The sequence below is a fragment of the Fulmarus glacialis genome, unplaced genomic scaffold, assembly GCF_000690835.1.
Source record: "Fulmarus glacialis isolate BGI_N327 unplaced genomic scaffold, ASM69083v1 Scaffold4817, whole genome shotgun sequence".
NCBI classification, from domain to species: domain Eukaryota; kingdom Metazoa; phylum Chordata; class Aves; order Procellariiformes; family Procellariidae; genus Fulmarus; species Fulmarus glacialis.
In genome coordinates, this window is record NW_009222440.1 from 302 (window position 1) to 26,157 (window position 25,856).

At 34.5% G+C, this 25,856-nt stretch overlaps 1 protein-coding gene across 1 annotated transcript in view; it reads left to right on the plus strand.

Moving 5' to 3' along the window:
- Window positions 1-501: 501 nt before the first annotated feature.
- The window catches only part of USP47 (ubiquitin specific peptidase 47), a 43,184-nt gene continuing 17,829 nt past the window's right edge, over window positions 502-25,856 (plus strand). The window contains exons 1-15 of the mRNA XM_009581431.1: window positions 502-558; window positions 3,288-3,491; window positions 4,446-4,559; window positions 5,727-5,865; window positions 7,486-7,582; window positions 8,119-8,264; window positions 9,103-9,182; window positions 10,057-10,206; window positions 16,417-16,512; window positions 16,603-16,755; window positions 18,181-18,348; window positions 20,650-20,781; window positions 21,511-21,587; window positions 21,898-21,953; window positions 25,156-25,268. Of these exons, the coding sequence (XP_009579726.1) occupies window positions 502-558; window positions 3,288-3,491; window positions 4,446-4,559; window positions 5,727-5,865; window positions 7,486-7,582; window positions 8,119-8,264; window positions 9,103-9,182; window positions 10,057-10,206; window positions 16,417-16,512; window positions 16,603-16,755; window positions 18,181-18,348; window positions 20,650-20,781; window positions 21,511-21,587; window positions 21,898-21,953; window positions 25,156-25,268 (1,782 nt within the window). The remainder of the gene's footprint in view (window positions 559-3,287; window positions 3,492-4,445; window positions 4,560-5,726; window positions 5,866-7,485; window positions 7,583-8,118; window positions 8,265-9,102; window positions 9,183-10,056; window positions 10,207-16,416; window positions 16,513-16,602; window positions 16,756-18,180; window positions 18,349-20,649; window positions 20,782-21,510; window positions 21,588-21,897; window positions 21,954-25,155; window positions 25,269-25,856) is intronic.

Genomic DNA, 25,856 nt, shown 5'->3' on the forward strand with positions numbered 1-25,856 from the left:
CAGTTTCATATGAAACTGGATAGCTTCATAATTTATAAATGTAGTAATAAACTGAATTACAGGGTTATATGCTAATCTTGCACTTCAGCCATTTGAGGTAAAACGTTTACCTGTGTCTGGAGGGCTTTTTTAATATAATGAAGGAATTTGTTAGTATGAATTTATATCTTGAGTTGTTGTTTACATTTTCTTATCCACTCGTTTCTTTTTTTACTTTATGAAATGTAGTCTGTTGTGCATTACAACTTAACTAACATTTTATGTAACACTGCTCCTATGATAATTTAAATGTTAAAATAGTATGCACTGAACTTCATGTTAATAAGAACTTGTTACAGTATTTGGAGGCTGTTCCTTTTAAAGTTATTCTGTGAATGGTGGTTTGGAACTCAGTAATAATATTTTACTTATACTATAAAACTGACTTTACGCAAAAAAAGAGTCGATTTACTATTTTAAAGGATTATGACTTATTAATTTTATTTTTATGTACTATAGGATATGTTTTGGAGTTGCAGACAAAGTATCTTTGCTGAAATGAAGAAGAAATTTTCACAGGTAGACAGATGAAATCAACTTTATAAAATGATAACCAAGATACATAGTAACAGCATGATGCTGTAGCTTTTGTTTATTTCTTAATGTGAGCATGAGCTATTGAATTTTTTGTGCATGTTCTTGAATACAAAGATTATGTATGTATTAAATGCAGTCTTAACAGTAGCTGCTTCAAATAAGTTTTGTGTTTGCTTTGTGGACTCAGTTTGATAACAGCCTGTCAAAATAGTTTAGAGGCCAATCACTGGCCAGTATTGCCTTTTACACTATTTTTCTAGTAAAGTAGCCACAAAAAAGATGTTTGCATTGTTGTCTGATAAAGTTCAGTTGGTATATGTGAATGCTTGCCATGAATAGAGTTGGACTGAGGTTATTTTTGCTTTATCTACTTACTACGAACAACCTGAAGCAGTGGCAGCGCAAATGATGGCTTAATACCCTTTGCTATACTAACCCTGAGTTAAACCAGTTCAGTCTGTCAGAATTACATCTGTGAACAAGGAAGAGAGGATTTGTCTGACATGGAACAACCAGCAACCCAACCAGCAAATCTTCTGTAATCTTCTATAATTTGTTTGCTTAATGTTATTTCCATCCGTCAGATACTGTGTGTCTAATTATTTTCAGTAGCAACTCCAATATAAGTCACAACTGATTCACTATCAAAGGTAGTGGAGAAAATGTGAATAGGAGGAGTTGAATTTATAGGTATTGTCTGCAGAGAGGAGGGGAGTTAAAGTGTTGGTTATGTAAAGGCAGTAGGACAACAAGGAATTGAGTCTCCAGTGGAGAACTTCTGTTCCTGACATGCTCATATACAGTAGCAGGTCAAGTTGTAGGATCAGTGGGAATCATTAAATCTGAATTAACTTACATTTTCCTAGATGAAGCTGTATGAATAGTAGCAAATACCTCTTAACCTCCCTGCACTGTTCTATAGAGGAGGGTGGGCTTCCACCCAGAGCAAGCCTCTACCATTGCTGGGGATATCTGGGTCATAAGTGTAGGTTGATCTTACGAGTTTGTTGGGTTTTAGCTGCTGCTCATCTTCTCCAGAAAAATCAAGAAAGTAGACCACTGAACTGGGCCACAAGCTTCATCTTCTCTTTTGTAACCACACAATGAAAGAGAAATTGTGTGCTTGTTGTTTAGCCAAAAAAAAAATTGAAGAATGAAGCTGTGCTGGGAGATTTAAAGGAAAGAACCCAGGTGAAGTAATCACTGGTGAAATTTAATTTTAGTCTCCTCAAGTACAGCCCTATGTGTCTCTGGGTGCTGCAGATGAAAGTGAGGATATAATATGTCAAAATTACTTTGACTTCTAAATTGTGTTTGCTTCTTAATGTGTGGTTAATGTTTCAGGAATAGTTTTGTCTGTCTTGGAAAGTAGTTCATAAACCTAAAAATCTCCAGTAAAGATTAAATGTATGAAGATGAAGTGTTGCAGATTTGCTGGAAATAGTGCCTTGCATCTTTTTGAGCATGCAATTAATAAAGATTTTAATAAAGGGCAATACATTTGATAAACTTAGAGAAATGGGACTTTAAAGTCTTAAGAAAAATCACAGTCTAAAGCAAATATAACGTAGTACAGATTGGGGGGGTGGTTTTATTTGCCCTTCTCTGACAACATTTTTCTGATGATGAAAGAATAGATGCTGCAGTCAGCTAACATTTCATTTTATAGCTGTGTGAAGACTGTCAGCTGATCTTGAAATTTTGTAAAATGGAGGGATGCAGCATCAGCTAAAATGTTTCTGTTCCTTTTTAAAAGGTTTGGTGATATAAGTGATCTCATAAGGGACTATACCACTTTGGTCATCTGTGTTGTGAGGCTAGTTGTGTAGAAATACAAGGGATGCTGAAGTTGTTTAGATCTTCTTTGTATTTCTTTATTGTCTAGAAGATGCTTATGACGTGGCTGACAGTTTTAGCATGAACACAGTTGTTGCTATTTGTTAATGGTTTTATCCACTGAAAATTGTGGTAGCGCTGCATGTATCTTTTTGCCTTTTTAGACAAAGTGCCCGTTAGCCATGGACTGAGATTTGGGTGCTCTGACATGCATTGGTAATGCTTTCTGTGTGTTACAAGTTGAAAAGGCTGAGTCCTTGGGGACTGTTAAACTTTACTTTGTCTAGTAGCCGTTTGGCAATGTTAATTTTCTTACTCTGTTCAGGCAGAAGAATTTCTCCTGTGACTCATGCAGCAGTGGATTTAGTAGAAGAAAGTTGGTGGCTTGATTACAAAACTTTTTGTTTAATGGTCAGCTTCCAAGATTATTTGGAAGCTTGCAGATCATCTGGGTTGCATTCCTAAAAATCACAAAAGGTGTACTTCTACCTCAGCAGGATTTATGATCATGTCAAAGCAAAATAGGAGCTTGAAGTGGTGATTTGAAAGTCTGTTCCTGATTTGAAGTAGTCTTCTGTCTGCTTACTGGCTGAAATTCTGTGCAGAATTTGAGCAGTTTCTCTCTCTACACAGTGATCCACGCATCCAAATTCCTTCTTGTTCTATAAAAACGGAGCTTGTTTTTACATAGGTTTTCCAAAACTGGAAGGTTCTTAATTTTCTTATGCCTGCTTTCAAAAATAAAGTCCAGTTTTAGGATCCTTAGGTTGTAAAAGTGTACCAAACTTTACTTGTGAAGTCTTGTTTTGATTTTTCAATTAAACTCCAAAATATTCTTAGCTTTACTCCTGAATTGTTGCTTGCTGTCATTTCAGGTGGAAAGTGCTGCTGAGGAACCCAGGGTGCTGTGTATAATACAAGATACCACAAATTCCAAGACAGTAAATGAGCGTGTTACCTTGAACCTGCCAGCTTCCACACCACTTAAAAGGCTGTTTGAAGATGTGGCTTCAAAAGTGGGCTATGTGAATGGAACTTTTGATTTAGTGTGGGGAAATGGAGATAATGTAACTGATACGGTATGGCAAAAGTGCTTTTTATTTCCTCTTGATAGCAAACATTTAAATCTTCACATTATAGAAAAGTGCTATCTGTATTAAATAGTGCTCATTTAATTCCTGTAAAAATTTGTAGTAGGTGCACCAGAGCAGACTGACACCACTATTTTGATTTGGCTGAATTTTATTTTGTATTATATCTACATTTTAGTCTCAAAATGTGCTCTTAATTGATATATGTATTTAATCATTAAACAAAAGAAACTAATATCATTCAGATGTTATGCTAGTTTTCATTATCAGTATGTATTTTTGATAATAATACCCATGATAATTAATCTCCTCTGTTTCCTGTGGTCTTGTTTGAGAAATGTTTTCTTCTCAGCAGAAGTATGCTATGTAGTGACTTTCCATGTTTCTTATACCTATTTGAATTTATAATACAAAAAAATTATGATTAATACAATTTCTGTGCTTTATTGTAAATCGGTGTTGGTTTTAGTTAATATGATTTCTATAGATGCACCTAGAAAACTTAATAAGATTCCTTAAGAAATAGACATTAGTTTATTTCAAGTGATATTTATGCTTGCTGAACTTCTCTTTTTTTTTTTTTTTTTTCCTTTAAAAAAGTAAAAGTGTGTGCAGGCTATATCGGACACTAGATGGTTTGATGTTCTGCAAGAAACTTGTAGACCAGTGTCTTGACTCCTGAGTAGATTAACCAACTTCTAAGTATTAAACTGTACTGTAATACTTAGTTTACACTGTTTCTTAAACTGTTCCGAAGTTCTTCTGGTATTAATGATGAGTATGTTTCATTTATACTGGATAATTATTTATTTTCGTTTCATCTTAGTGTGTCAGAACCTGCTTCAAGCAATGTACTTGGACGGAATCTGTTAATTGCACGTAGATCTGTTTTTTTAAAAAAAAGTGTTGGGTTTGTTTGTTTTGTTTTGTTTTTTTTAGCAGACTCCAATAGATCAGAACAGTGACAAAACTATTCTTGATGCTGGTTTTGAGCCAGGGAAGAAGAACTTTCTGCATTTGACAGACAAAGATGGTGAGCAGCCTCATATAGTGCCAGTAAGTAAAATCTTTGCTCAGCTACATAAGCTATAGTGTTGGGGGGAGAGAGATGTATGTTCTGTGTATTGCTCTTGTGAGATCAAAAAATGAAATAAAATTGGGCTGTATATTTCATACAATAAGCTTCTTCAGGAGCCTTCTCGATGGAATTTTAGACTACTATTTTACACTTCTAGGTGTCTCCTGAGTAGGACCGATTCCATTAGTAGTGACTTGCTGTCACTTTTCATTCATGCTTGTCAAATATTTATGTAATGCTTTGCTGTGAGTAATTTTCTAAGGTTATATAATTAATTAATCTTTGACACATTTAGAGATGAGTCTTAACAATACAGGTTTAATCATATACCTAATCCTTTTCCTCTGGGTGTTTGAAAGCAGTAATAGGCTACGCTGACAGAATTCTCAGAAACGGCAGTCCTGTATCAACAGCAGTTACCTACTTCCAAATTTACCTTTAAGAAAAAAACCCCATATATATTAAAAAAAGAAGAGTTGTCAGTGTTGCTAGAAGCAACCCTCTGCCATAATAAAATATTTGAAATTTCCTATTTCTCAAATATGTGATGCAGTGAAAGATAAATACAGCTGCAGTTTATTTAAATTAGGGATTGGATAGACTAGTGATATATTAAGATTTATTACTCAGCTCTCATGTCAGCATAATGCTGGCCTACTTAGCCTTTGTTGTGGACTTAATTATCTGAAAAGGGGAAAAAAAACCCCCATGTTTAAATAATTGTGCACAAGGTCAGAATTTGAGGGTGATTCTGAAAGAATATTGAATTGTAATTTTTGTACGGGGCGGGGGGGTGGGGGGAGAAAATCTCATTCTGTATTTCAGTGCAGAAATACAGTGAGACATAGGAGATGCTAAATTGCAAACTTGCTTTTTGTATGCATTATGGTACTGTATTTGATTATATAGTATTCTAACGGGTATTTGCTTCCACTACTGCAAGGGTAGTTCTCGAGGGGTTGAGAATTTGGAGGGCAGAATTAAAGTTACTCAAGCAACTGTATACCTGCAATTTTGTAAAATTTGTGTGATACACTAACAAAATTGATTTCTTAGCCATGAGAAAAAGTAGTAAAACTTGTAGGTGCTTCAGTAAAAACTTGTTGTCTAATTTTTGCATAAAATCAGTGTATTTATGTTTTTAGGAGGACTCAGGTACAACAGATGACAGTGCACAAGACAGATTTATAGGCCCTCTTCCAAGAGAAGGCTCTGTTGGCTGTACCAATGACTATGTCAGTCAAAGCTACTCTTACTCTTCAGTCCTGAGCAAATCGGAGACAGGTATAGTGTTCTCTCTTGTAAAGGCAATGCTTTTTCCATCATTTTCCATCATGGTTTCTACAACGTTCTCCTATCGCTTTGGGAACAGAAGAGCTGAATCCTATCCTTTTCTTACTAGTGACAGTGCAATTCAAACACTCTGTCAGGGGCCCTCCTTTTCAGTATTAATCTGCTGCTGTGTCTCTACTTGAGTAGTCAGGATTGGATTACCAGAAAGTATTCACCTCAAGCTGTGTGTTCGCTCACAGCTTAATGAGTACTTGCTACTCTGTTACAGAGGGGCTGTTGCCAAATCTCTGCACTCTGTATGTTAACTGAAGTCTTCCTCCTGTAGCCCCCGGTTGCAGTTTCTCTGCCTTGATTGGGGTACCGTGATTCCCCAAGAGGTTCATCCTCCACTGCCTGGCTCCCCACTGGCAAGCAGAGACTCCCTCTGGAAGGGAAGTGCAGCTCTGCCTCGCAGACAAGTGCCAGGGCAGAATCCGGGAGGTTGGCTGGGTGCCTTTGCTGCACAGGGGGGCAGGAGGAGATAGCAAGTTTCACCTCAGTAATGAGACAAACTCCTGATACTAAATTTGTTGAGCAGACACAAAGACGACATTCATATTACACCAATTCATGTGTGTTCAAGATTTTTTTTGAGAGATAAGGAAGTTTATCTGCCTCATACCGTTTTTTCATTTAATATAACTATGAAAAGATGATCTTTATAGAGTAGAATAATAAATAAAATACACATGTTCTAACTCAGTCTCTTCACAGAAAATGCCTCTATTCTGCATGGAGTAGCTGCCTTTTCATTACTAGTAGGGAACTGAGATTTTTTTGTTAATACTTAATAAGAGCTTCAGAGTATAAATATTTATACATATTTAGTTTCTTTATTACACTATGCTTCAGTATATGCCGCTTACTTATTAACTGTTGTTAATATTGTACGTTTTGGAGAAAATCTTAAAATTACAGTAAGGTGAATAGAAGTAAATAATTCCCTTTTGAGCTAATAAAAATAACACTGATTTTTAGTAGCTGTTTTAATTGGTTATCACGGGAGAAGGTTTTAGAAGATACATGTACATGGGCACTTCAGAGTTTTGGGGGTTTTTTGTAGTTCTGAGATGATAGTACCAACCAATGCAGATACAAATTAGATTTACATTATAAGTAGGATATTTTTAGTTGACATCAGACAATAACTAAGCTAGTACACAGTTGTTTTTTAAGAAATTCTAGCTTCTGCTGTAAAATATTTAAATCTACTATTAAAATATTTACAGTTACCTATGTCCTCATTGGTGCAGTATTCAACATTAAATATTGGTTATTATTGTGAAACATAACTTATGAAACATAATTCATGATCACTAAAATAGCTTTGTGTCATTCAGGGAAATTATTTCTGTTGTGTAAACTATTACTCTCTATTGCTCTCAGAAATGAGCAATTGTAATATTCCCTCAATTATTATAGTGTAAATAACAATAAATGTCAACAGATGGATGCAGTTTTTAAACGTTATCACAGAATTGTTTTCTTGTCTCTCTTAACTTTAACTCTTAAAGTTAAAAAGATTTCCTATCTTTTTGCGTTATTTCCATCTGATTCTTCTTATATTTTTAGGTTATGTGGGGCTAGTAAATCAAGCGATGACTTGCTACTTGAACAGCCTTCTACAAACACTTTTCATGACTCCTGAATTTAGAAATGCATTATATAAGTGAGTGTATATATAATCAAAACCTGTTCTTAAATTTGTGCTGGTATATATTGGTAGGAGACCATTTTGAATTCCTCCTGTCAAAATTTCCTTGTTTGGATACTGAAAAGCATACATGAAGTGAAGCTGGATAGGCTATTATAAATTATATTGGCCTAGAAGCTTCAGATTTTTAGTAAAACACTAAGATGTGTTATTGGTTGTGGCATGGACAAGCTTTTTAAAAAAATTGTCCCATCTTGAAAACATCACACTTGAAATTAAGTCTGATACTAAGTGCAGTTCATGTCTGTATTTGTGCAGTGAATGGCTTCAAAATTATTTTATTTGTTAGATTTGTGCATTTAAAGAATAGTATTGTCATTTACTGCAGAAATGGAAAGCAATTTCATTTGACTTTTCCGAAGAAACAGAGCTTCAGTTAACCTCTGTAATCTGGCAGACCTGTTGAAATGTAATAAGTGCTGACTTAAATGCCTTTTTGGGTAATGTTTTCAAGGCATTTTTAATTGTCAAATATCTTATGTTGTGAATAGATGGGAATTTGAAGAATCTGAAGAGGATCCTGTGACGAGTATCCCCTACCAGCTTCAAAGACTGTTTGTTTTACTGCAGACCAGCAAAAAAAGAGCAATTGAAACAACAGATGTTACACGAAGTTTTGGATGGGATAGTAGTGAGGGTAATATGCAGCTATTAAGCTTGTGTGATTTGCTTCAGCAGCTGCCTGCTAGGGGCCTAAACTGCTGTTAATGGGGAAAAATACCAGAATAATTAAAAATAATTATTAGAATCCACTTTGTTTCAATGGAAACAAAATAGCCCAAATGGATATTTTATTGTGGTGTGTGTTTGATTTTTGAAGAAATGATGTCTGTGAGTTTTAGGCTGTTAAAGTAAAAAGCATTATATTTTTGTAATTAAGCTATCATTACAGTTGTTAATTGTTTCTAAAGAAGTAGCTCTTCATGAGAAACTTGCATCTGTTTTGAATCACAAATGTCAAATGCATGTGTTCCACTTCAGTAGAAATAATACGGATAATTGAATAAAATCAAAATTGACATTTGTATTCTGAATTTTGCCCCATAACCTAATGATTTTTTCCATGGAGTAATCACATGATAATAAGGAGTTGGATTTCAATGTCCTTACACTTACAAGGAAAAAAAAAATAGAGTTTTAGAGAATCAGCACAAAGTGGGAAATAAGTCAGAACCAGTTTATTTTATAACAGTGCATATTAGCGTTTCTATATCTTTTACAAATTCTTGCTTATGTACACAATTCTTGTTTGTGCATAAACATTGTGAGCAAGTTGGCTGCTTATTTTTCTAACTTAACTTGAGAGGCAGCTGTTTGTGGAATTGAACACTGGCCCAATAGCAAATTATGTCGTAAATAACAGGTACAGACTTAAAAAATTGGTAGCCTTTTAGGAAGTATTCCTAAGGCTACAGTTAGTATTGGAGCTAATAACATTTCTTGTTTTAATTAAGATTAATTTAAATGTCTAACAGCATGGCAGCAACATGATGTACAGGAGCTTTGTAGAGTCATGTTTGATGCTTTGGAGCAGAAATGGAAGCAAACAGAACAGGTAATAGTATAAGAACTTTTTTCTGTTCAGTCAGTGGTGTGGTATTGTTGTGGGGTTTTGTTGGTTTTAAGGATGATTGTGAAAAATGAATTTTAAATGCAAGGTTATTGAAAGTCTGCCATAGTTGCCAGTTTTCTTGTTTGATGCAATAGCTAAGCTACTATAATGTGTGACTTTGGAGAGTGCGTTGCCTATGTTTTCCTCTCCTAATTAAAAGTGGAACATTCTGAACTCTGGATACTTAGTCTTTATTTGAAGCACAGAAAGTGATTGTGTAACTCCTCTTTTGTGATAGCTTCCTTGCTGTCAGTATTTATTAGGCTGTGTTGCAGGTTCTTGTAGCAAGCCCACTCTTCTAATGTAGGAGAAAGATAGGAATACATTTATAACGTATGCTACATTCTAATAAATGGCCAACTTGTTATAGACCAATTTTCAGATTTGTAGATTGGCAAATACTTGCTTTATCTTTCTATACCTACCTCTGGAGACACAGGGAAGGACCGCACTGTCAGTCTGTTAATGTTGTCTACAAGATCAGGCTTGTTTTTAAAACATAAACTTCAATGTTAGTAGTTTTGTAGTCGCTCTTAGGAGGTGTAAAGTATACTGTGAAGCTTATGTAACGTGGTTTGAGAAGCTCATTTGATATCTGTTTTGTGCAGTGGTGGGGCAGGGGAAAACAAGAAATCAAGAGATGGATGTCCTGCTGGGGAATGGTATTCTACATGTGTAGCTATGCAATTAAGATTATGTGATTAAATTAAATTTTTAATTATGCAATTAAAAAAAGGCATTTTCTTGTAAAACTAAAGAGAGGAAATACGTTCTGTTTCATTTGTTTAAAGCTCTGTTGAATATCTATTTGTTTCAGGCCGATCTTATAAATCAGCTGTATCAAGGCAAATTGAAGGACTATGTAAGATGTCTAGAATGTGGCTATGAAGGCTGGAGAATCGACACTTACCTGGATATTCCTTTGGTCATCCGGCCGTATGGCTCCAACCAGGCGTTTGCTAGCGTGGTGTGTACTATTATGCTGACTAATAGTGCATCCATACACACATAGAATACATAATGCGACAGTGGTATAATTTGTTACATGGTAAGTATCATCCTAGATACTCCATCTTGGGGTGTTCGTCTTTGTGCAGTGAACCAGCTAGCAAGTTCTAGAAGATTTTTTTTTTGGCTTTTTGGTTTATTTTTTGTTTTGTTTTTTCTTTTGCCCTTCAATGAGTCCTACTGGTGCATGTATAAGGGGAGGGGAAATGCAACTTTATTGCCTTAGGGCTGCAGTAATCAATTATTTTCTTCCTGATAAAATCTTCAGCATTTACCCGAGATATTTTTGTGAGATCACTAAGTTTTATTTGGGTTGTTCTCTTTATTGACACATCTGCTAAATTTTCATGGCATTGTTGAAAATCTTAGTGAAAGAACAGAACGTTGACTTAGAAATTTTAGTTTAATTGCCATGTTCTGTTGCTGTGCTTTTTAAAGTTCACTTCTCAAATATCATATGCTTTTAACAAGCAATTTAATGACAATAAAAAATTGTATCGTACATCAGTGTTCTTGTTCACTTTCGCTCCAGCATTACTGATGTTGGCAAGCATATATATTGCTTAGTAAATCTGTGGAAGTTTTTTGTTTTAGTTTTTCCACCCCCCTGAAAAGAAGTGATTACAAACTGTGGAATTCCACTGTTGTGGCTTAAAATACCTGTACTATGGATGAAGTTGTGAGAAAGAATAGGAATAAATCAAACAAGTCGTTCAGTAAAGGTTGTTTTAAACAAACACTTGCTGTGTGATTGGCTTACCAGGATTATTTATTATATATAAAGTATTTTTCCTTTTGTATTTAGTATGCTGGCAATATTTTTTAAGCACTAATAACCTGTAATTCTTAACAGTAATTCTGTTAAGAATTGTTAAATTAGGTTAAACTGCAGTGTAGGTTCAAAATACTTCATACTTTAAATACCAGTCTTGAAGAAGTAGTAAAGATAAGGAACATTGATCTCATAAAAATGATTCAAGTTAGTAAACTCCTTTGAATTCTCCTTAAGATTGCATTAAAATTTTTTAGAGCTATGCAGCTAATTGAAGCTGTATTTTGAGCTGCCATTCCATTGATACAGATTGGTGGTTTACATAGATGACTTCACCTTTTAAAAATTATTTCTAGAAATATTCCCTAAAATGAAATTTTTTGTTGTCATTTTTATTCAATAATGAGACTTTTCTGATCTATTCAAGTAATTAAAAGGATTCAGTTCATGTAGTTGTATTCCGCATTTAACAATGCATTATACCTGTGTCTCAAATTGAATTTTTTTCTTTATTAGAGAAGTCTATAGCAGAATGCTAAAGAAAAGACTGTATATTTGTAAAAACACAGAAAGCTTGAACAATTAAGAACTTAAATATCAGATTACTTTTAGTAGTATTTGATTTCTCCTGTAAATCAGCATTTACTGGGTTTACTACATTGAGGAAAATAGTTTTAAGATTTTTGTTACACAGTTACATGGTTGCAATTTGTACTGATGCTTCAATTTTTGAGCTTTTTTAATTCGTATTCTGATTATATTCAGTTGATTCTCCTCCCTGCATTTGTATTATCTACAGCAGATGTAATTTTTAGTTTTGTAGTCTTCAACAGTGGGGAGATATGGAGGATACTTGCTTTTGGAGAAGGGAAAAATCGCCTGTTTCTAAATGGAATTCTCTGAAGGTAGTATCCTCCATTGATCCATAGATGATGGTGATTTAGTAGGTGTAGGTATAAGGGTATGAGTGAGAGATCAAAAACTTCACACATGCGCTAATAGGGCTTATAGAAGGGAATGTAAAACTTTTTAGACCTTGCTAGTCAGCTCCTGAGGGAACTTGCAGCAGGCGACACAACCCAAGATAGGGGATCTAAGGAGGATACTACCTTCAAAGAACTCTAGTTAGAGGTAAGTGATTTTCCATTACTTTCTAATAAGAGAGAATGGATGTATGAGCTTTAAGTAAGGTTAATCTGTAGAATGCCACATAAAGTGTATTATCCCACTGTTCGACATTGTGTACTACCAAAAAATGTAGATACCTGAAATGTTGCATTTATCTATAAATATATATGTATTACTTCTTAAATACATGGGAACATTGAAGAACTGGGAAGGATAATGTTATGCTTTCTTTATTTCCTAATACGAAGTAATTCTGAAATTCTTCAGTATGTTTTTGTGGTTTGTATTTTGAAATTTTTTGTCTGATTCTCGACTCCATCCCCCAAGTTCATATAGTAAGACTACATAGCTACAGCTCATTAGGACATCTGTGAGGCACTGAGATCTTACCAGTATGTATCTCAAGATAGTTTCTGAAAAAGTACTTATACTATCTGCGTTGTTCAAGGACATGGTTTAAAAAAACTGAATCAGTCTTTTCTTGAGGTCAGTAGAAATACAGACATAAAAATATATACCTTATTTCAGGGAGGTAAACAGGACCAGCAAGTCACGTACTGATTTTTGTGGGTACTAGAATCTTTTGTATAGATGCCTGAATTTGACAGCATTAGACATAAGCTAAAAAGATTTTTTTGACTGCAGAACATAAAAAATTTTGCAAGATGAAGAACAGCTGAGAGAAGAGTGGATGCAATGGGGAACTAGCTGGCATGCTGAAATTATGTTACTAGAAATTATGTTACTGGAAATTGCTTTGTAATACCAGAAGACTAGTAATAATACAAGTATTCTGGACATGTAGCAAGTACAGTTCTGTTTCATTAAATGTTGTTAGTTTTCACCATCTTTTGTATGTTAGCTTTTCTTTTGAGGGTGTAAGTATGCATACAAGTAGACCTTTTTTGGGCAGAAACTAATTTGGACTTCTGTATGAACTTACTTTGTGGTGTCATTGCCAAACTAAAACTGTTGAAGGCAGTTAGAATATGGATGATGTGATACTTACTTTTTTTTTAAGCTAGATTGGTAACAAAAAGGTCTTTTATTTTTAGTTGAGCATATTCTTTGGACATGTAAAACTAGATGAGCTCTGAAAATCTGAGATGGCAATTAGTTTCTAGTTTTTTCTATAAACAGTTTTTCCTAATTGTTATTTATTGTGTAACTTTTCATGAAGGTTCCACTGCTCCTGTTCACAGGTTTTATACAAATGCTTGCAGTAAGATACCTGTCACACTACTGACTATATCATAATGCATTTTTGTGGAGAAGAGCGTGTCCTGAGTGCCTATCTTTAGCCAGACAATAATTAGTTTGAACTGTTTGTTATGGCAGTTTAGTATGCTAAGTGTTATAAGTCTCATAATCAGAATATTCAAAACTGGATATACTCAGAACTTGGCTGGACAAGGCCCTGAGCAATGTGCTTTAAGTTGGACCTGCTTTGAGCAGGGAGTTAGGATCAGATGATGTCCAGAAATCTCTTTCAGCCTATATTGTTCTTTTGATTCTGTGACCTATTAAAAAGTTTAAATAGCCTTTGTCATATTAATCTATTGCTTGATCATTTATGGTATATTTTGAAGAGTGCGTGTGTTGGGAATGGTGGAAATGCTTAGTAGATTTAAGACTGCATACTTCAAAGATAGCTTCAAAGGTAACATTTACTCTAAAAGTAGAGTTGCACAAAAATGGGGGATGTCATGCGATAGGTTGTGCAGCATAGAAGCTTTATCACTGGTTTTGCTGAGTAAACTGTCAGAGTAGAAAATGGTGAACTGCATTAGAATAGGAATTGTATTAAGAACATCCTAATCAGCAGAACTAACTTTGGTGTAAAGATTATATAGGAGAAAACTGGAGGAGACATAAATGAGTAAACCTGAGGAACAGCGATGTTCCTTATACAAGGATTGAAAAATACATGGATATTCATATAGCTCAAAAATATTGGAGTTCTCAAGAGTTTTAATCAGGTTTTTCAAAACACAGCTCGCTATGTGTGGTAAGCAGCGAAACCACAAGAGTAATATAATAATACTTCATTCAGTTTTTGGGGGTCTTGAAGGATCATCGCTTTTTTCCATATGTAAAAATTTATAGTATGTTTCCTTGTTAAATTGCACATAACATGAGTCTACGTAAGCATTACATAATCATTTATGTCCCATTATTCATATATTCCCATTCATTCATATTCATGTTGATGCATGAATTCAACTTTTTTCTTATACTCAAAATAATTTTTTATAGTCTTAACTGGCATTTGCTTCATAAGAGAGTTCTGTGGTCATTATTTGATGTCTTCTATGTTTCATGTTTTCTATGTTGGTTATTAACTTATTTGCTTTCATTTAAGTAGTTCTGAATATTAATTCCTTAACTAGTTTACCTAATAGTCAAAATGCAGCAATCTCTTTCTTCCCCTTTCTTTTTAAGCAGGGTTATAGCCTTCTTAGTGTTCTTCTTACCTTTTTAGAATGAGATTCCTCACCTTTCAGTGCATAATCTTACTAAACATTAACTATTTGTTGCCCTTGAGTAAAAACCAACTCAGCCTAGCGTTTAGGAAGTAAATACATAGACAGTAGTTCAATTCAGACTCTAAAATGTTCTCATGTGTCTAGAGTTCTCCCTGCCTAAGAGCTGTGATTTCAGGGCTGTTCAAAGGCTTTTCTGGCTGGATCCAAAAATGGTGAAGTGAGATGACTGCCTTCAATGTACAGTTGTCATATTCAGTCTGGTACGTTTTTCATTTGTGAGTAGTTGTCACCTGGAGTACAGTCCTTTCAAAAACTCCTTTCTCTTAGAACAGTAACAGAGCTTTTGTAAAACATTTGTTTTATTATTGTCTTCGCCGCTTCCCTGAGTTCTCAGAAAGAAAGAAGGGAAGAATTAGAGGCTTTCTGAAGAACTTGGCATATCCTTGGTTTCCTCCCAGTGTGACTTATCAAACAACATGACTTAGATAGTAATCTTAAGTTCTGTGCCAGCCACATTACAATGGGTGAGTTTACTTTGCTCAGTTAAGTCCCCTCTTACATAGACTTCAGGGAAAAGCTACACTCCTTTGTAAGAGATGATGATTTTTAAAGCATTGTTTCTGTTGATCTTTGCTTTAAATTGAATGTCTAAATATGCAAGTGGTATTTGTTTTCACCTCCATAGGTGAACAGAAAACTTCTGGGTTCCACTTGGAGTTCAGAAACCCAAAGCCTATTGGCTTGCAAGGTGACTGGGTTAAAGGTTTTAACTTTTAAGGTATCTGGGTAAAATTCTTCACTGAATCCATCTCAATATTCTTAGTGAATTTGATTTGAACAAGTTTGCTCTCAAGTCTATAGAACTTATGTGCAATATCATTGTTGCAAATGATATTAGGGGGAGGACTTCAGTTGTGATCAGTGATCAGTTTGGTTGTATTTTGAGTATTCTTTGCTGTAGTGAGGAGCAAAGTAGAAATCATTAAACTCCTGGATTTAAGGATTAGTGACAGATCTTTTAGGCAGCTGCCAGAGGACAAAATTCCAGTTATCGGTCAGTTGCTTCATAACGTTTGTTCTAGGAAGCTAGTTCTGTCTTTATAGGAGATGGCCATATCTGATTCTCACTCCTTTGGGAGTGAAGCTCAAATACTCTCTCTCTCTCTCCTTTCCCCACCTTGCACTTAAAAGAAGTAATATCTTCAAATGTAGTTTCCTAAGTCGCTTTGTAAAATGGGACTAAGGCTGTCTTCAAGCAGGGCACTCAGGAGCTGAGTAAAATTTTTTTCCTGCTGCCTCCCTCCACCCCAGTAATTCTTGGATGGTATCTGTTGGGAAAAACTCTTCTTGAAATACAGAAGAACCATCTCAAAATTCTGAGAGGACAGGGCCAAAGCAGGGTTAAAAAATAAGCTCATTTTCACAGCAGTTGATTGAACAGATGTAACTAAATGTGATGTGCAAGATAACAGGAATAAATGTCATTTTTATATCATATGATTATTAAAAAAAGGACCATTTGGATTCATCAAATACTGAATGAGATATAGTTAGCAGTAATCTGTGGTTTGACTGTTTAATCTTGGGCTGGGTAGAAAGGTTGGTTTCTCTTAATATTTTCCTGACTCTGTGTCTGTATCAAAGTTTGTCAACCAAATTTTGGCTGTAGATTTAATTGAAGTAATTTGTATGTGTTTGCAATTTCATTGTAAATTTATCGTTCTGATTTATACCTACATAGTAAACATTTTTTAAAAATCAGGTAACATCTTTTTATTATTAGGAAGAAGCACTGCATGCTTTCATTCAGCCCGAGATTCTTGATGGCCCCAATCAGTATTTTTGTGAACGATGTAAGAAGAAATGTGATGCAAGGAAGGTAAAGACTGTCCAAATCATTTGCGAAAATGACTTTTGGTAAACAACAATCCTGACAATGGTAGCATAATCTTGTCTTTGTTTCATTTAGGGTCTGCGGTTCTTACATTTTCCGTATCTGCTGACATTACAGCTGAAGAGATTTGACTTCGATTATACCACTATGCACAGAATTAAACTCAATGATCGTATGACTTTTCCTGAAGAGTTAGACATGAGTGTCTTCATTGATGTTGAAGATGAGGTAAGGTGTTTGGTTTCAGAGAAAAGTTTTTAACTTTCTTGAAGTTTCTCACTAAGAAAATTTAAATGTTGGTCTAGTAAACCCATTTTAACAATATTATTCATCTACATAAAATGTTCTTTAGCCATGGCAATGTTTCAATTTGAAGTTTTTAAATCTCTGCATGTGGATTTTTGTTATTGAAAAGGAAGCTTGTTTTCTAATCACTATAGGGTTTCCATGCCTCAATAAGAAGCTGTTTCTGATTTCTTATATCTTCACACGAGTGATTTAAAAACAGAAATCTCAAGGCTTCTCTGTATACTGCAAATCCAGAATTAAACATATTTTTTAAACTTGTGTCTGAATCTGTTTTGGTCACAAGAGGTGACCAAAGTTTTGGTAAAGTTTTGAAACTATGAATGCTGAGGTTAGTCCAGAAAACATTAGTGATTAATTCCTTCCGTCTGACTCACAATGTTGTGTACGCTGCAGAAATGAGATTTGTAAAATTTTTTCACTTGTATCTTCTTCTGGCTTTTAACTCCTCTGGGTTTGGCCAAAATTCGTGTTGTGCAATTACATTCACCGAAAAGTAATTTAATGTGCCTTCTGCATTAAAGACTAAATTTATTCCTCTAATTCCATTCCTGAAAACATTATGTCACTTTCTTAGCCTGTAGTGGTATAAGAGAAATACTACCTTGATATGCATATGGAGAGGCTTTTCTGACTCTATACAAACCTTTGGTTTATGAAGTATGCCATTTAAGCAATTTGATGCCTCTCAAAGTGTTACTGGGGGGGCTAAATGAGAATGAAGATTGATTGATATGGGAGAATAGAACTTGAGGTAAAATTAACAGCTGTCAGAAAGTCAAAAGAATTATACAGAGGAAAGAGGATCAGATAAGAGATGGATATACTGACTTGTACTAAATGAACTGCATTCATAGTGTTGTTGATCTCATGTTTTTAAGCTAATAGAGCACTAATCAGTCTTACTGTAATACCTTGACTCTGTCCCATGAGTTGAAATGGAAAAAAGTCTGTGTGGATGAAAATATTTCCAGTCAAATCACTTCTTATTAACAGGCCATGTTATAATAGGATTTGTTATCTCGTATTAGACTTCCAGGTATTTAATTGAATTAACTAGTAAGTGGAATTAGGGTAGTAAGAGATACAATCTTGTCAAGTATGAAACCAGGTAATTACCATTCAGTTGCACACAAGATGTGAAAATACTGATCTAAGAGGTGGACTGAAGACAGTTACTAACAGAAACAAGTCAGTTCTTGATGCTGAATTGCAGAGATCTCTAGGTTTTTGAGGAGTTTCATTGTTTTGCAGATTGGAATTTTTTCATTTCACAAACGTATCGTTATTTCTTGTTCTGTGTAATTTTAAATGTTATAATATTAGTATGTATGTCTTATTTTTAAGAAGTCTCCTCAGACTGAGAGTTGCACTGATAGTGGAGCTGAAAATGAAGGCAGTTGTCACAGTGATCAGATGAGCAATGATTTTTCTAATGATGATGGAGTTGATGAAGGAATCTGCCTCGAAAGCAATAGTACAGCAGAAAGAATTTCTAAAGCTGGCAGTGAAAAGGTATGTTTAAAAAATGTTGTACTGGGTCTGATTGGGATGGAGTTAATTTTCTTCACAGCAGCCTGTATGGTGCTCTGTTTTGGATTTGTGACTAAAACAGTGTTGACAACACACCAGTGTGTTAACTCTTGCTGAACAGTGTTGCACAGCACCAAGGCTTTCTCTGTTTCTCATTCTGCCCCTGTAACGAGTAGGGCTAGGGGTGGCAAGAGGCTGGAAGGGGAACATAGCTGGGACAACTGAGCTGAATTGGCAAGAGCGATATTCCATGCCATATTCCCTGCTGTGTACTGTCATGCTCAGCAGAAAAAACAGGGGGCTTTTCCAAAGTTTCTCAGAGACTGGCTGGGCATTGGTCTGCTGGTGGGAGGTGGTGAGTAATTGCCTTTGCATCATTGCATCTTTTTTTTTTTTCCCCCCTCTTTCCTTACTAAACTGTCATTATCTTTTGCTCTTCCTATTCGCTCCACCATCCCACTCGAGGGGAAGAGTGACTGACTGGCTAGGTGCTTAATTGCTGGCCAGGGTCAACCCACCACAAATGTAAATGATAAAAATATAAATAATTCTGATATTGGGGGTGGGGTGGGGGAGTGGGAGCATGTATTTTTATTCAAATTCCAAAAACTGACACTACAGCAAAGGAAAGCGTGCAAGTGATTTGGAGGTCATCTGAGAATACAGGTCTTCCCTGTCAGACTGAGAATTCCCAGATAACTTGTTTTGGCAGCAGACCCTCAAGTTGAAGACTGTTTTGTCTTGTGAGCAGTGTTTTTTCTTGAGGCCAACCATCAAAGGCCTACCAGCTTTGACTGCAAAAGTGTCTTGTAGTTTAGTAGAAGATTGGAAAGTTTTGAACAGTCTCTGCCATCCATTTCTTGTCCTTATGAAAACAGTCGTATAGATGAGGCCATGGGTCTAAATGTTAAATATTCATTCAGTTATCTTCAGTTAATATAAAGGAGTTGAGCAGCAAGTCAGTCTAGGATAGCAGTCATCCTTCTGTGGGACATAAAGATTAGCTGAGAGCTTCGAGAAACCTGATTTGAGTTTTCTTACCAATACAAAATCCATCAAAAATCTTGAGTTCTATGGTAATGTCTACAATGTATACTTCATGTGTTGTTATTCAGTGAACTCATCTGAAATTTGGCCAATAGTTTTTATTGAGACTTGTTAGGAAGCTGTTTGGCTGTAACTGTTACTTTCATAAATATTTAAAGGCTGACTTGCATTTTAATCTGCACATCTGTCCCTGTTTACATTTATGTTAAACCATTTCAGAGGGTTTTTTGATAAATGTTCTGAATATTGTCAATCTTAGCTGGAAAAAAGAAAGAAATTAATAATAGTCACTTTACTGCAACAGGGATAGAGTGTTGTAATGTATCTGTAATGCAAATGTCGTGTCCTAGTATTGATAGTAGCTTTGGCCAATCAATTCATACTACTTGTTCTCAAGGCAAACTAGCTGTCAAGTCAGCTGTTAGCTTTTTGGTTTGGATATCTTAATAATGGATGCAGTATATACTAAGAACTTACAGAGCCTTTCCCCTATATAATCTAAAAATATTTAGTTCTTGTAACACTTGTGTGAGTCAGTATTGTTCAGTTTTATTTTTTAATGTATACACAACACATAAGGTATGTCCTTAGTACCCTTTATTTCCATCCTTTGCCTATAAAAAGAAAGGTTTACGACAGCAAACTCGAAGTAGTGTGAGAAAAATTGAGTGCTGATAAGCATTGAATGGCATGTTGCTGGTTTGCAATATACATTAAGGGGCAAAAAGCGATCTTCAAGAATGCAGAGAAGGGTGATAGCAAATAAGCTTAAACTTTGTAGCTACAGGCAAGTTGGTCATTACTTTTGTTTCTTGTGTGGAGATATGTTTAATACCTATCTAGCATAAGAATTCATGAATTCAGAGCTTGTACAGAAAAGAAGTAACAGTAATGCATTAAGCCATTTCAAAAATGTTTCCATGATTTTTTTTTTCTTAAGTCGTTTGGTCTTTTCTCTCTCCTTTTTCCCACCAGTGAAAGGGGAAATTCCTCTTTACTTCCATTATTACATACTCTTGTATATGTATACATGTGCATATATAATGTACATGTATAATGCTCTGATTTTGTTCAGTGTCTATTGCAGTAATGCATTTCTGTTGTACGGATCTGTTTTGTAACATACAACTATTTATATATTTGGGTTCGGTTAAATGTTTTAAAACTTTTTAAAATTATAATTTGGTTACCTTTTCTTTATTTAATATATATCACACCTTCTTCTTCTCTCCCCAGAGTTCTTTACTGTATGAGCTCTTTTCTGTTATGGTTCATTCTGGAAGTGCTGCTGGTGGCCATTATTATGCCTGTATAAAATCTTTTAGTGATGACCAGTGGTACAGCTTTAATGATCAGCATGTTAGCAAGGTAAAAATAACATTTTTAGTTATCTTGTGTACTCATAGATGAACCAATAAGTTTGTATTTTGCATGTGATTTTTTCACTTATATATAATGAAGCTGGTTTTATGTGCAGGTATTTCAAGCATTTACCTTGTTTCATATTGTTGTCCTAATGTCCTGCCGTATACATTTCACTCATTAGCTTAACTGTTTTCTAGATACTTGTTTTTATTTATTTATGCATGGGGTTTTGTATGTTGGGGGTGGGGGGCATGTTTATTCTTGATTTTGAAGGAGGGATGGTTCATAAAGAAGCCTTTATTCATGTACAGACCAGGCTAGATTTAGAATTTTGCCTTCTATACATGTGAAGAATACTTCTTGCTTAGAGAAGTGTATTTGTAGATTTGTAGATTACAACCTAGATTGTGCTGTTAAACCTGTTCTGCCGATGCATTTCAGGTGTTACATGTACCCATAAATGTTATTGCAATCAAGAAACTGGATAATGTTTTTCTAAGAAGTTCCTGCTTCAAAATAAAATTAAAAAATGTTTACATTCATTGTAAAATGTAGAGGCAGATCACTTTGAAACAGATTTTTTGCTGTCGGCAAATAAGCAGAAATATTTTTAAAAATTAGAATTATTAATATTGTGTGTTAATTATGTAATGCCATTTTTCCTAATGAGAATAAATGCATCGTGATTAGTGCAAGTTTCTCAAATAATCATTAAATTGATTTTTCTGTTAGATAACTCAAGAGGATATTAAGAAAACATATGGTGGATCTTCCGGAAGCAGAGGCTATTATTCCAGTGCTTTTGCTAGGTTAGTAGTACTGTAATACACTTTTCTTTCTGGTGGTGTTTTACTGTAATCAGATGAAGGGCCAAGATGGATGTGCTTAACATGTTAGCTTAAAATTAATAGTAGATGCTTCAAATAGTTGTAAAAACTATCCTGACTGCTGTTTCAGATATATTAATCTGACATTTGTTTTTTAAAATCCTTTTTGGTTAGTGTATTGCTAAGATATGTATGACATAACTCTTTACTGAAAAACAAAACAAAACAACTTTTGAAGTCAATATTGTCCTCCTATCTGATAAATTCACATAACTATTCTTTTCTCCACCAGCTCTACAAATGCATACATGCTGATATATAGACTGAAGGATCCAACAAGAAATGCAAGTAAGTATGTTTTGCAGTTCTTAACTAGTAAGATTCTGTTGTGGAATAAGGAGATGTTTTACATGTGATGAGTCCTAATTTTTGTGAGGAGGGTGGTTTTGGTATTTTTAGGGTAAGCTAAAGTAGCTTAAATGTAGGAAGCTTTCTTTTATAGCTTTTCATTACTCTGTTTATAATAAATCTTTATGGATCATTAGGAGGTCATTACAAAATAAATTTTCTAATTTTTTGGTATTTTGGGTATCATGGAAGTGAAGAACAGATATACTGGGTGACACTGAATAAACTATAATGCAATGCTATATTAGTGTCATGATTGATAGTGGAATAAAAAATTATTTTCGTCGCTTAAAAATGAGTATGTAATAACTTAATAATGAAAAAATTTTACACTTTATAACCAACCCCTATTGTTTGTGTTTCAGTTTGGAAGTGAGACAGTATGCTAAAAGTTATATAGTGAGAAACAAATTTTGGATTTCATGGTCTTTTATTCCCCTATCTCTCATTTAGTTCACCAAGGCTTAGAGGATGCCTGGTCCCATGTAATAGCTAGGTTGATTAATCTTTGAAATATGACACAGTGGAAAATGAAGATTCTGTTTGGATTCAAAACAGTAATGTCTGCTTGGAGGCTTCATTCAAGTATTGGCTAATTTCATAGGGTCTTAGACTGTTCATATTACTAATAACTGTAAACTTCCAGGATTTCTGTAGATTTTTTTTTTTAATAGTACTGTAGTATTTGCTTGAAAACACTTAATATTTCTCATTTAAAATCTGAGCACACCTAAATGATGCAGTAGTAGATGAAAGTTTGATAGAACTTTTTTAACTAATATCAAAATAGAAGGAAGAATGTTAGTTTGCTATTTTTCCCCTTCTTGTTAATCCCTTGTTAGAAGCACAGCTGTAGAAAGGAAACTAGCCACACCTTTTGTTAATACTCTAACTGGTTGAATTGAGCCAAAGATCAATTTGCTTGCAGTATCAAAGGGGTTTTTTTTGTTGTTTGGTTGGGTTTTTTTAAAGCAAAAATTCAGTAGTCTGGCCTTATAAAAGGAAATTTGTCAGTTCGTAGCCTGGCTGAGCTTAGGCTGATAAATAGTGTAGACTGTTCTACGTTTTCGGCTTGTCACATTACAGTTGTCAGAACTGTAATGCCCTGAAGTGCACAAAAAAATGCAGTCAGTGAATAATTTTTCCTAATAGCTTGAGCAGATGAGAAGCCACATAAACTTTCAAAGGCAGGTAAAAAACCTCTAATACCTCTGCATTCCTTCCTTCCCCCACCCCCACCCCACTCCTTCCCTTTTCATTAAGTGCTCAAGCAATTGGGTGTCCTGAAGAATAGATTCACGCTCTCAAGAATCTTAAAATCATCCTTTGTAGGGAGAATATTTTGATAGCTGGATTTATTTTATTCTTAATTGGTAAACTGAAATTACATGTTACTTAACAGAATAGAATCTCACAACTGAAACCTTTGGCACCTCACATTGTGTAGCTCCTTTTGGGGCATACTCATTCTTTTTGAAGAACATGCAAGCATAGAAAAGACTTGTATACTTGAGAGAGTTTGTAACACACCAGCTTGTAATGTGTCCGGTGGAGGAGGGAATAAAATATCTTTGAAAGTAACATTTTGTTTATCTTATTCTGCTGCTGTAAATATTTTAGGAGGGAGATGAGTAGTTCTCTGCTTCCTTTAACTGCTTCTTTTGGAGTAAAATTTTAAATTCCACCATGAGAAACTAAGTATGACTATTAGCAAGAATAAGGAAACAAATTAGCAGTGCAAGGATGAGTAAAACAAGCTTTAATGTTTTTTTGGAATACAAACTGAAAAAACCTAAGCTTATACTAAATTTTATTAAAAAAAACCACAACTAAAATTAATAAAAGTAGACTTGCAACTACTTCTATATCGGTATATTCTAAAAAGTGTCGTAGGATACATGGAGCAAATTTGTCATGTCATTTCAACATCCTAATAAACACAAACTACATTTATTTTTAGCAGCAATCTATTTCATCATACATAGAGTACTTTCAGACATGTTATTGTTTTCTACTTTTCTACTTTTTTCTTTTACTTTTCTACTATTTTCTCCATGAAGTTGAACAATGGTATTTTCTTTGAGGAAATAGGGGATAAACTAAGTATCTCACAAAATCAATTTTGCTGGCTTCTTTTTGTTTCTGAGAACTCATGATACAGGGGACAGTGCAGTTATAAAAATATATTATTTTGTTTTAAAATAACAGTATCTGAAGTAGATGCTTTATATAGTTTTGAAGTGGATTCAATACAACAAGGATACTGTTAAAGCCTTTTATCAAACAAATTGATAACGTAGTAAGTCTTAAGAGCAACAAAAAATAATATTGTTTCAATATTTCAAACATTGAAACAATATTATTCATTCTAAACAAGAAGCGATTGTAAATTGTATGAAGTTTAAGAATAAACAGCCATAAACAAAGTCTATGGGTGAAGAGCTGTCTTTGGAAATAGACTTTCTTGTAAGTGCTATGATTAATTCCTCAACAGGCAAAGAAAGAAACTGAATCTGCTATTTCAGATTTCTTGAACATGCCAAACCCATTTTTAAATCTGAAAAATTATTTGCCCGATTCCTTGCAATAGGGGTGGCAGCGCGATTGGAAGACAACTGTATTTGCAAAAGTTGATTTTCTTTTTTTAAACTTGATGAAGTATTGCATGTTCTGTTTTTGTTTCTCTTTATGAAATAAAATCTCATTAAGTACCCTTATCTATAGTAAGTGCAATATTTATTTTATCACGATATAGACAATATCTTGTGACTTTTATTATAAGCTAATTCACTTTCTAGAACAGAATTTACCTTTATTGTAAAAACAGGCTCAAGTGCAGTCATTAGTCTTAGTGTATTTCCTTACAACGGCAAAGTTTCTTACTGATACTGGAATATTAATCTTGTGCTAGTAGCATTTTCTTTTGTTGCTGATGTATAATTAGGGGGAATAAAAGGCTGACTTCGGTTTCGTTTAAATGATGAAAAAGAGAACAGGACATGGTATAGTTGGAAATTTGAGTAGAGAAGAGAGAGGGAAGAAGGCAAGAAAGATAACTATTAAATATACCTATAATTCCTAAGATGTTGCCTACTGTGGAAAAATTTATTTTTTAAAACTATTGCTTTGTTTTTACTGGCAGAGTTTCTTGAGGCACATGAGTATCCAGAGCATATTAAACAGTTGGTACAGAAAGAGAGAGAATTGGAAGAACAAGAAAAGAGGCAACGTGAAATTGAGCGCAACACCTGCAAGGTTAGAATTTCTGCTGAATTAAAGTAACAATACATTTCTAGTAAGAAATGTTTCTACAGTAAATAGTAGTTTTTTACTACAGTACAAGGACTCTTTTGTGATAAGTGTATTTGTATTAATAACTTTACAATTAATTGTACACCTATTGGAAGCCTGTACACAGTGGAGGCGTCAGTTAGAGGTATTCACCAGAGATTTTTGTTGAGTTCATGTGTTCTGTGTGAATTTGAATTGGTATTAAAACCAAAACAAAACTACAGTTTTTTTTTTTCTGGCATCACTCGATTTCGGCAAAATGAATTCCAAAGAGTATGTAATGCGGTATGTTAGATGTTTCATACTACTAAATCTGTGACCCTTTGCTTTGTGAAATGATAATGCTTAAACTAATTTAAAATAATTATTTGGCAGAAAGAGCAGAATCTTTTTCTCACCGTAGATTCAATAGTAACAAACAAAATATGACATCTGTGACTTACAAGTATGACAGTCAGCTGGTCTACCTATGAATCAAGTGATTGTTTTATTAGAAGGTTCTCTGTGGTTGCAAAATATGTAACTCCGTTTGTGGAAAAAGGAATTTCACAT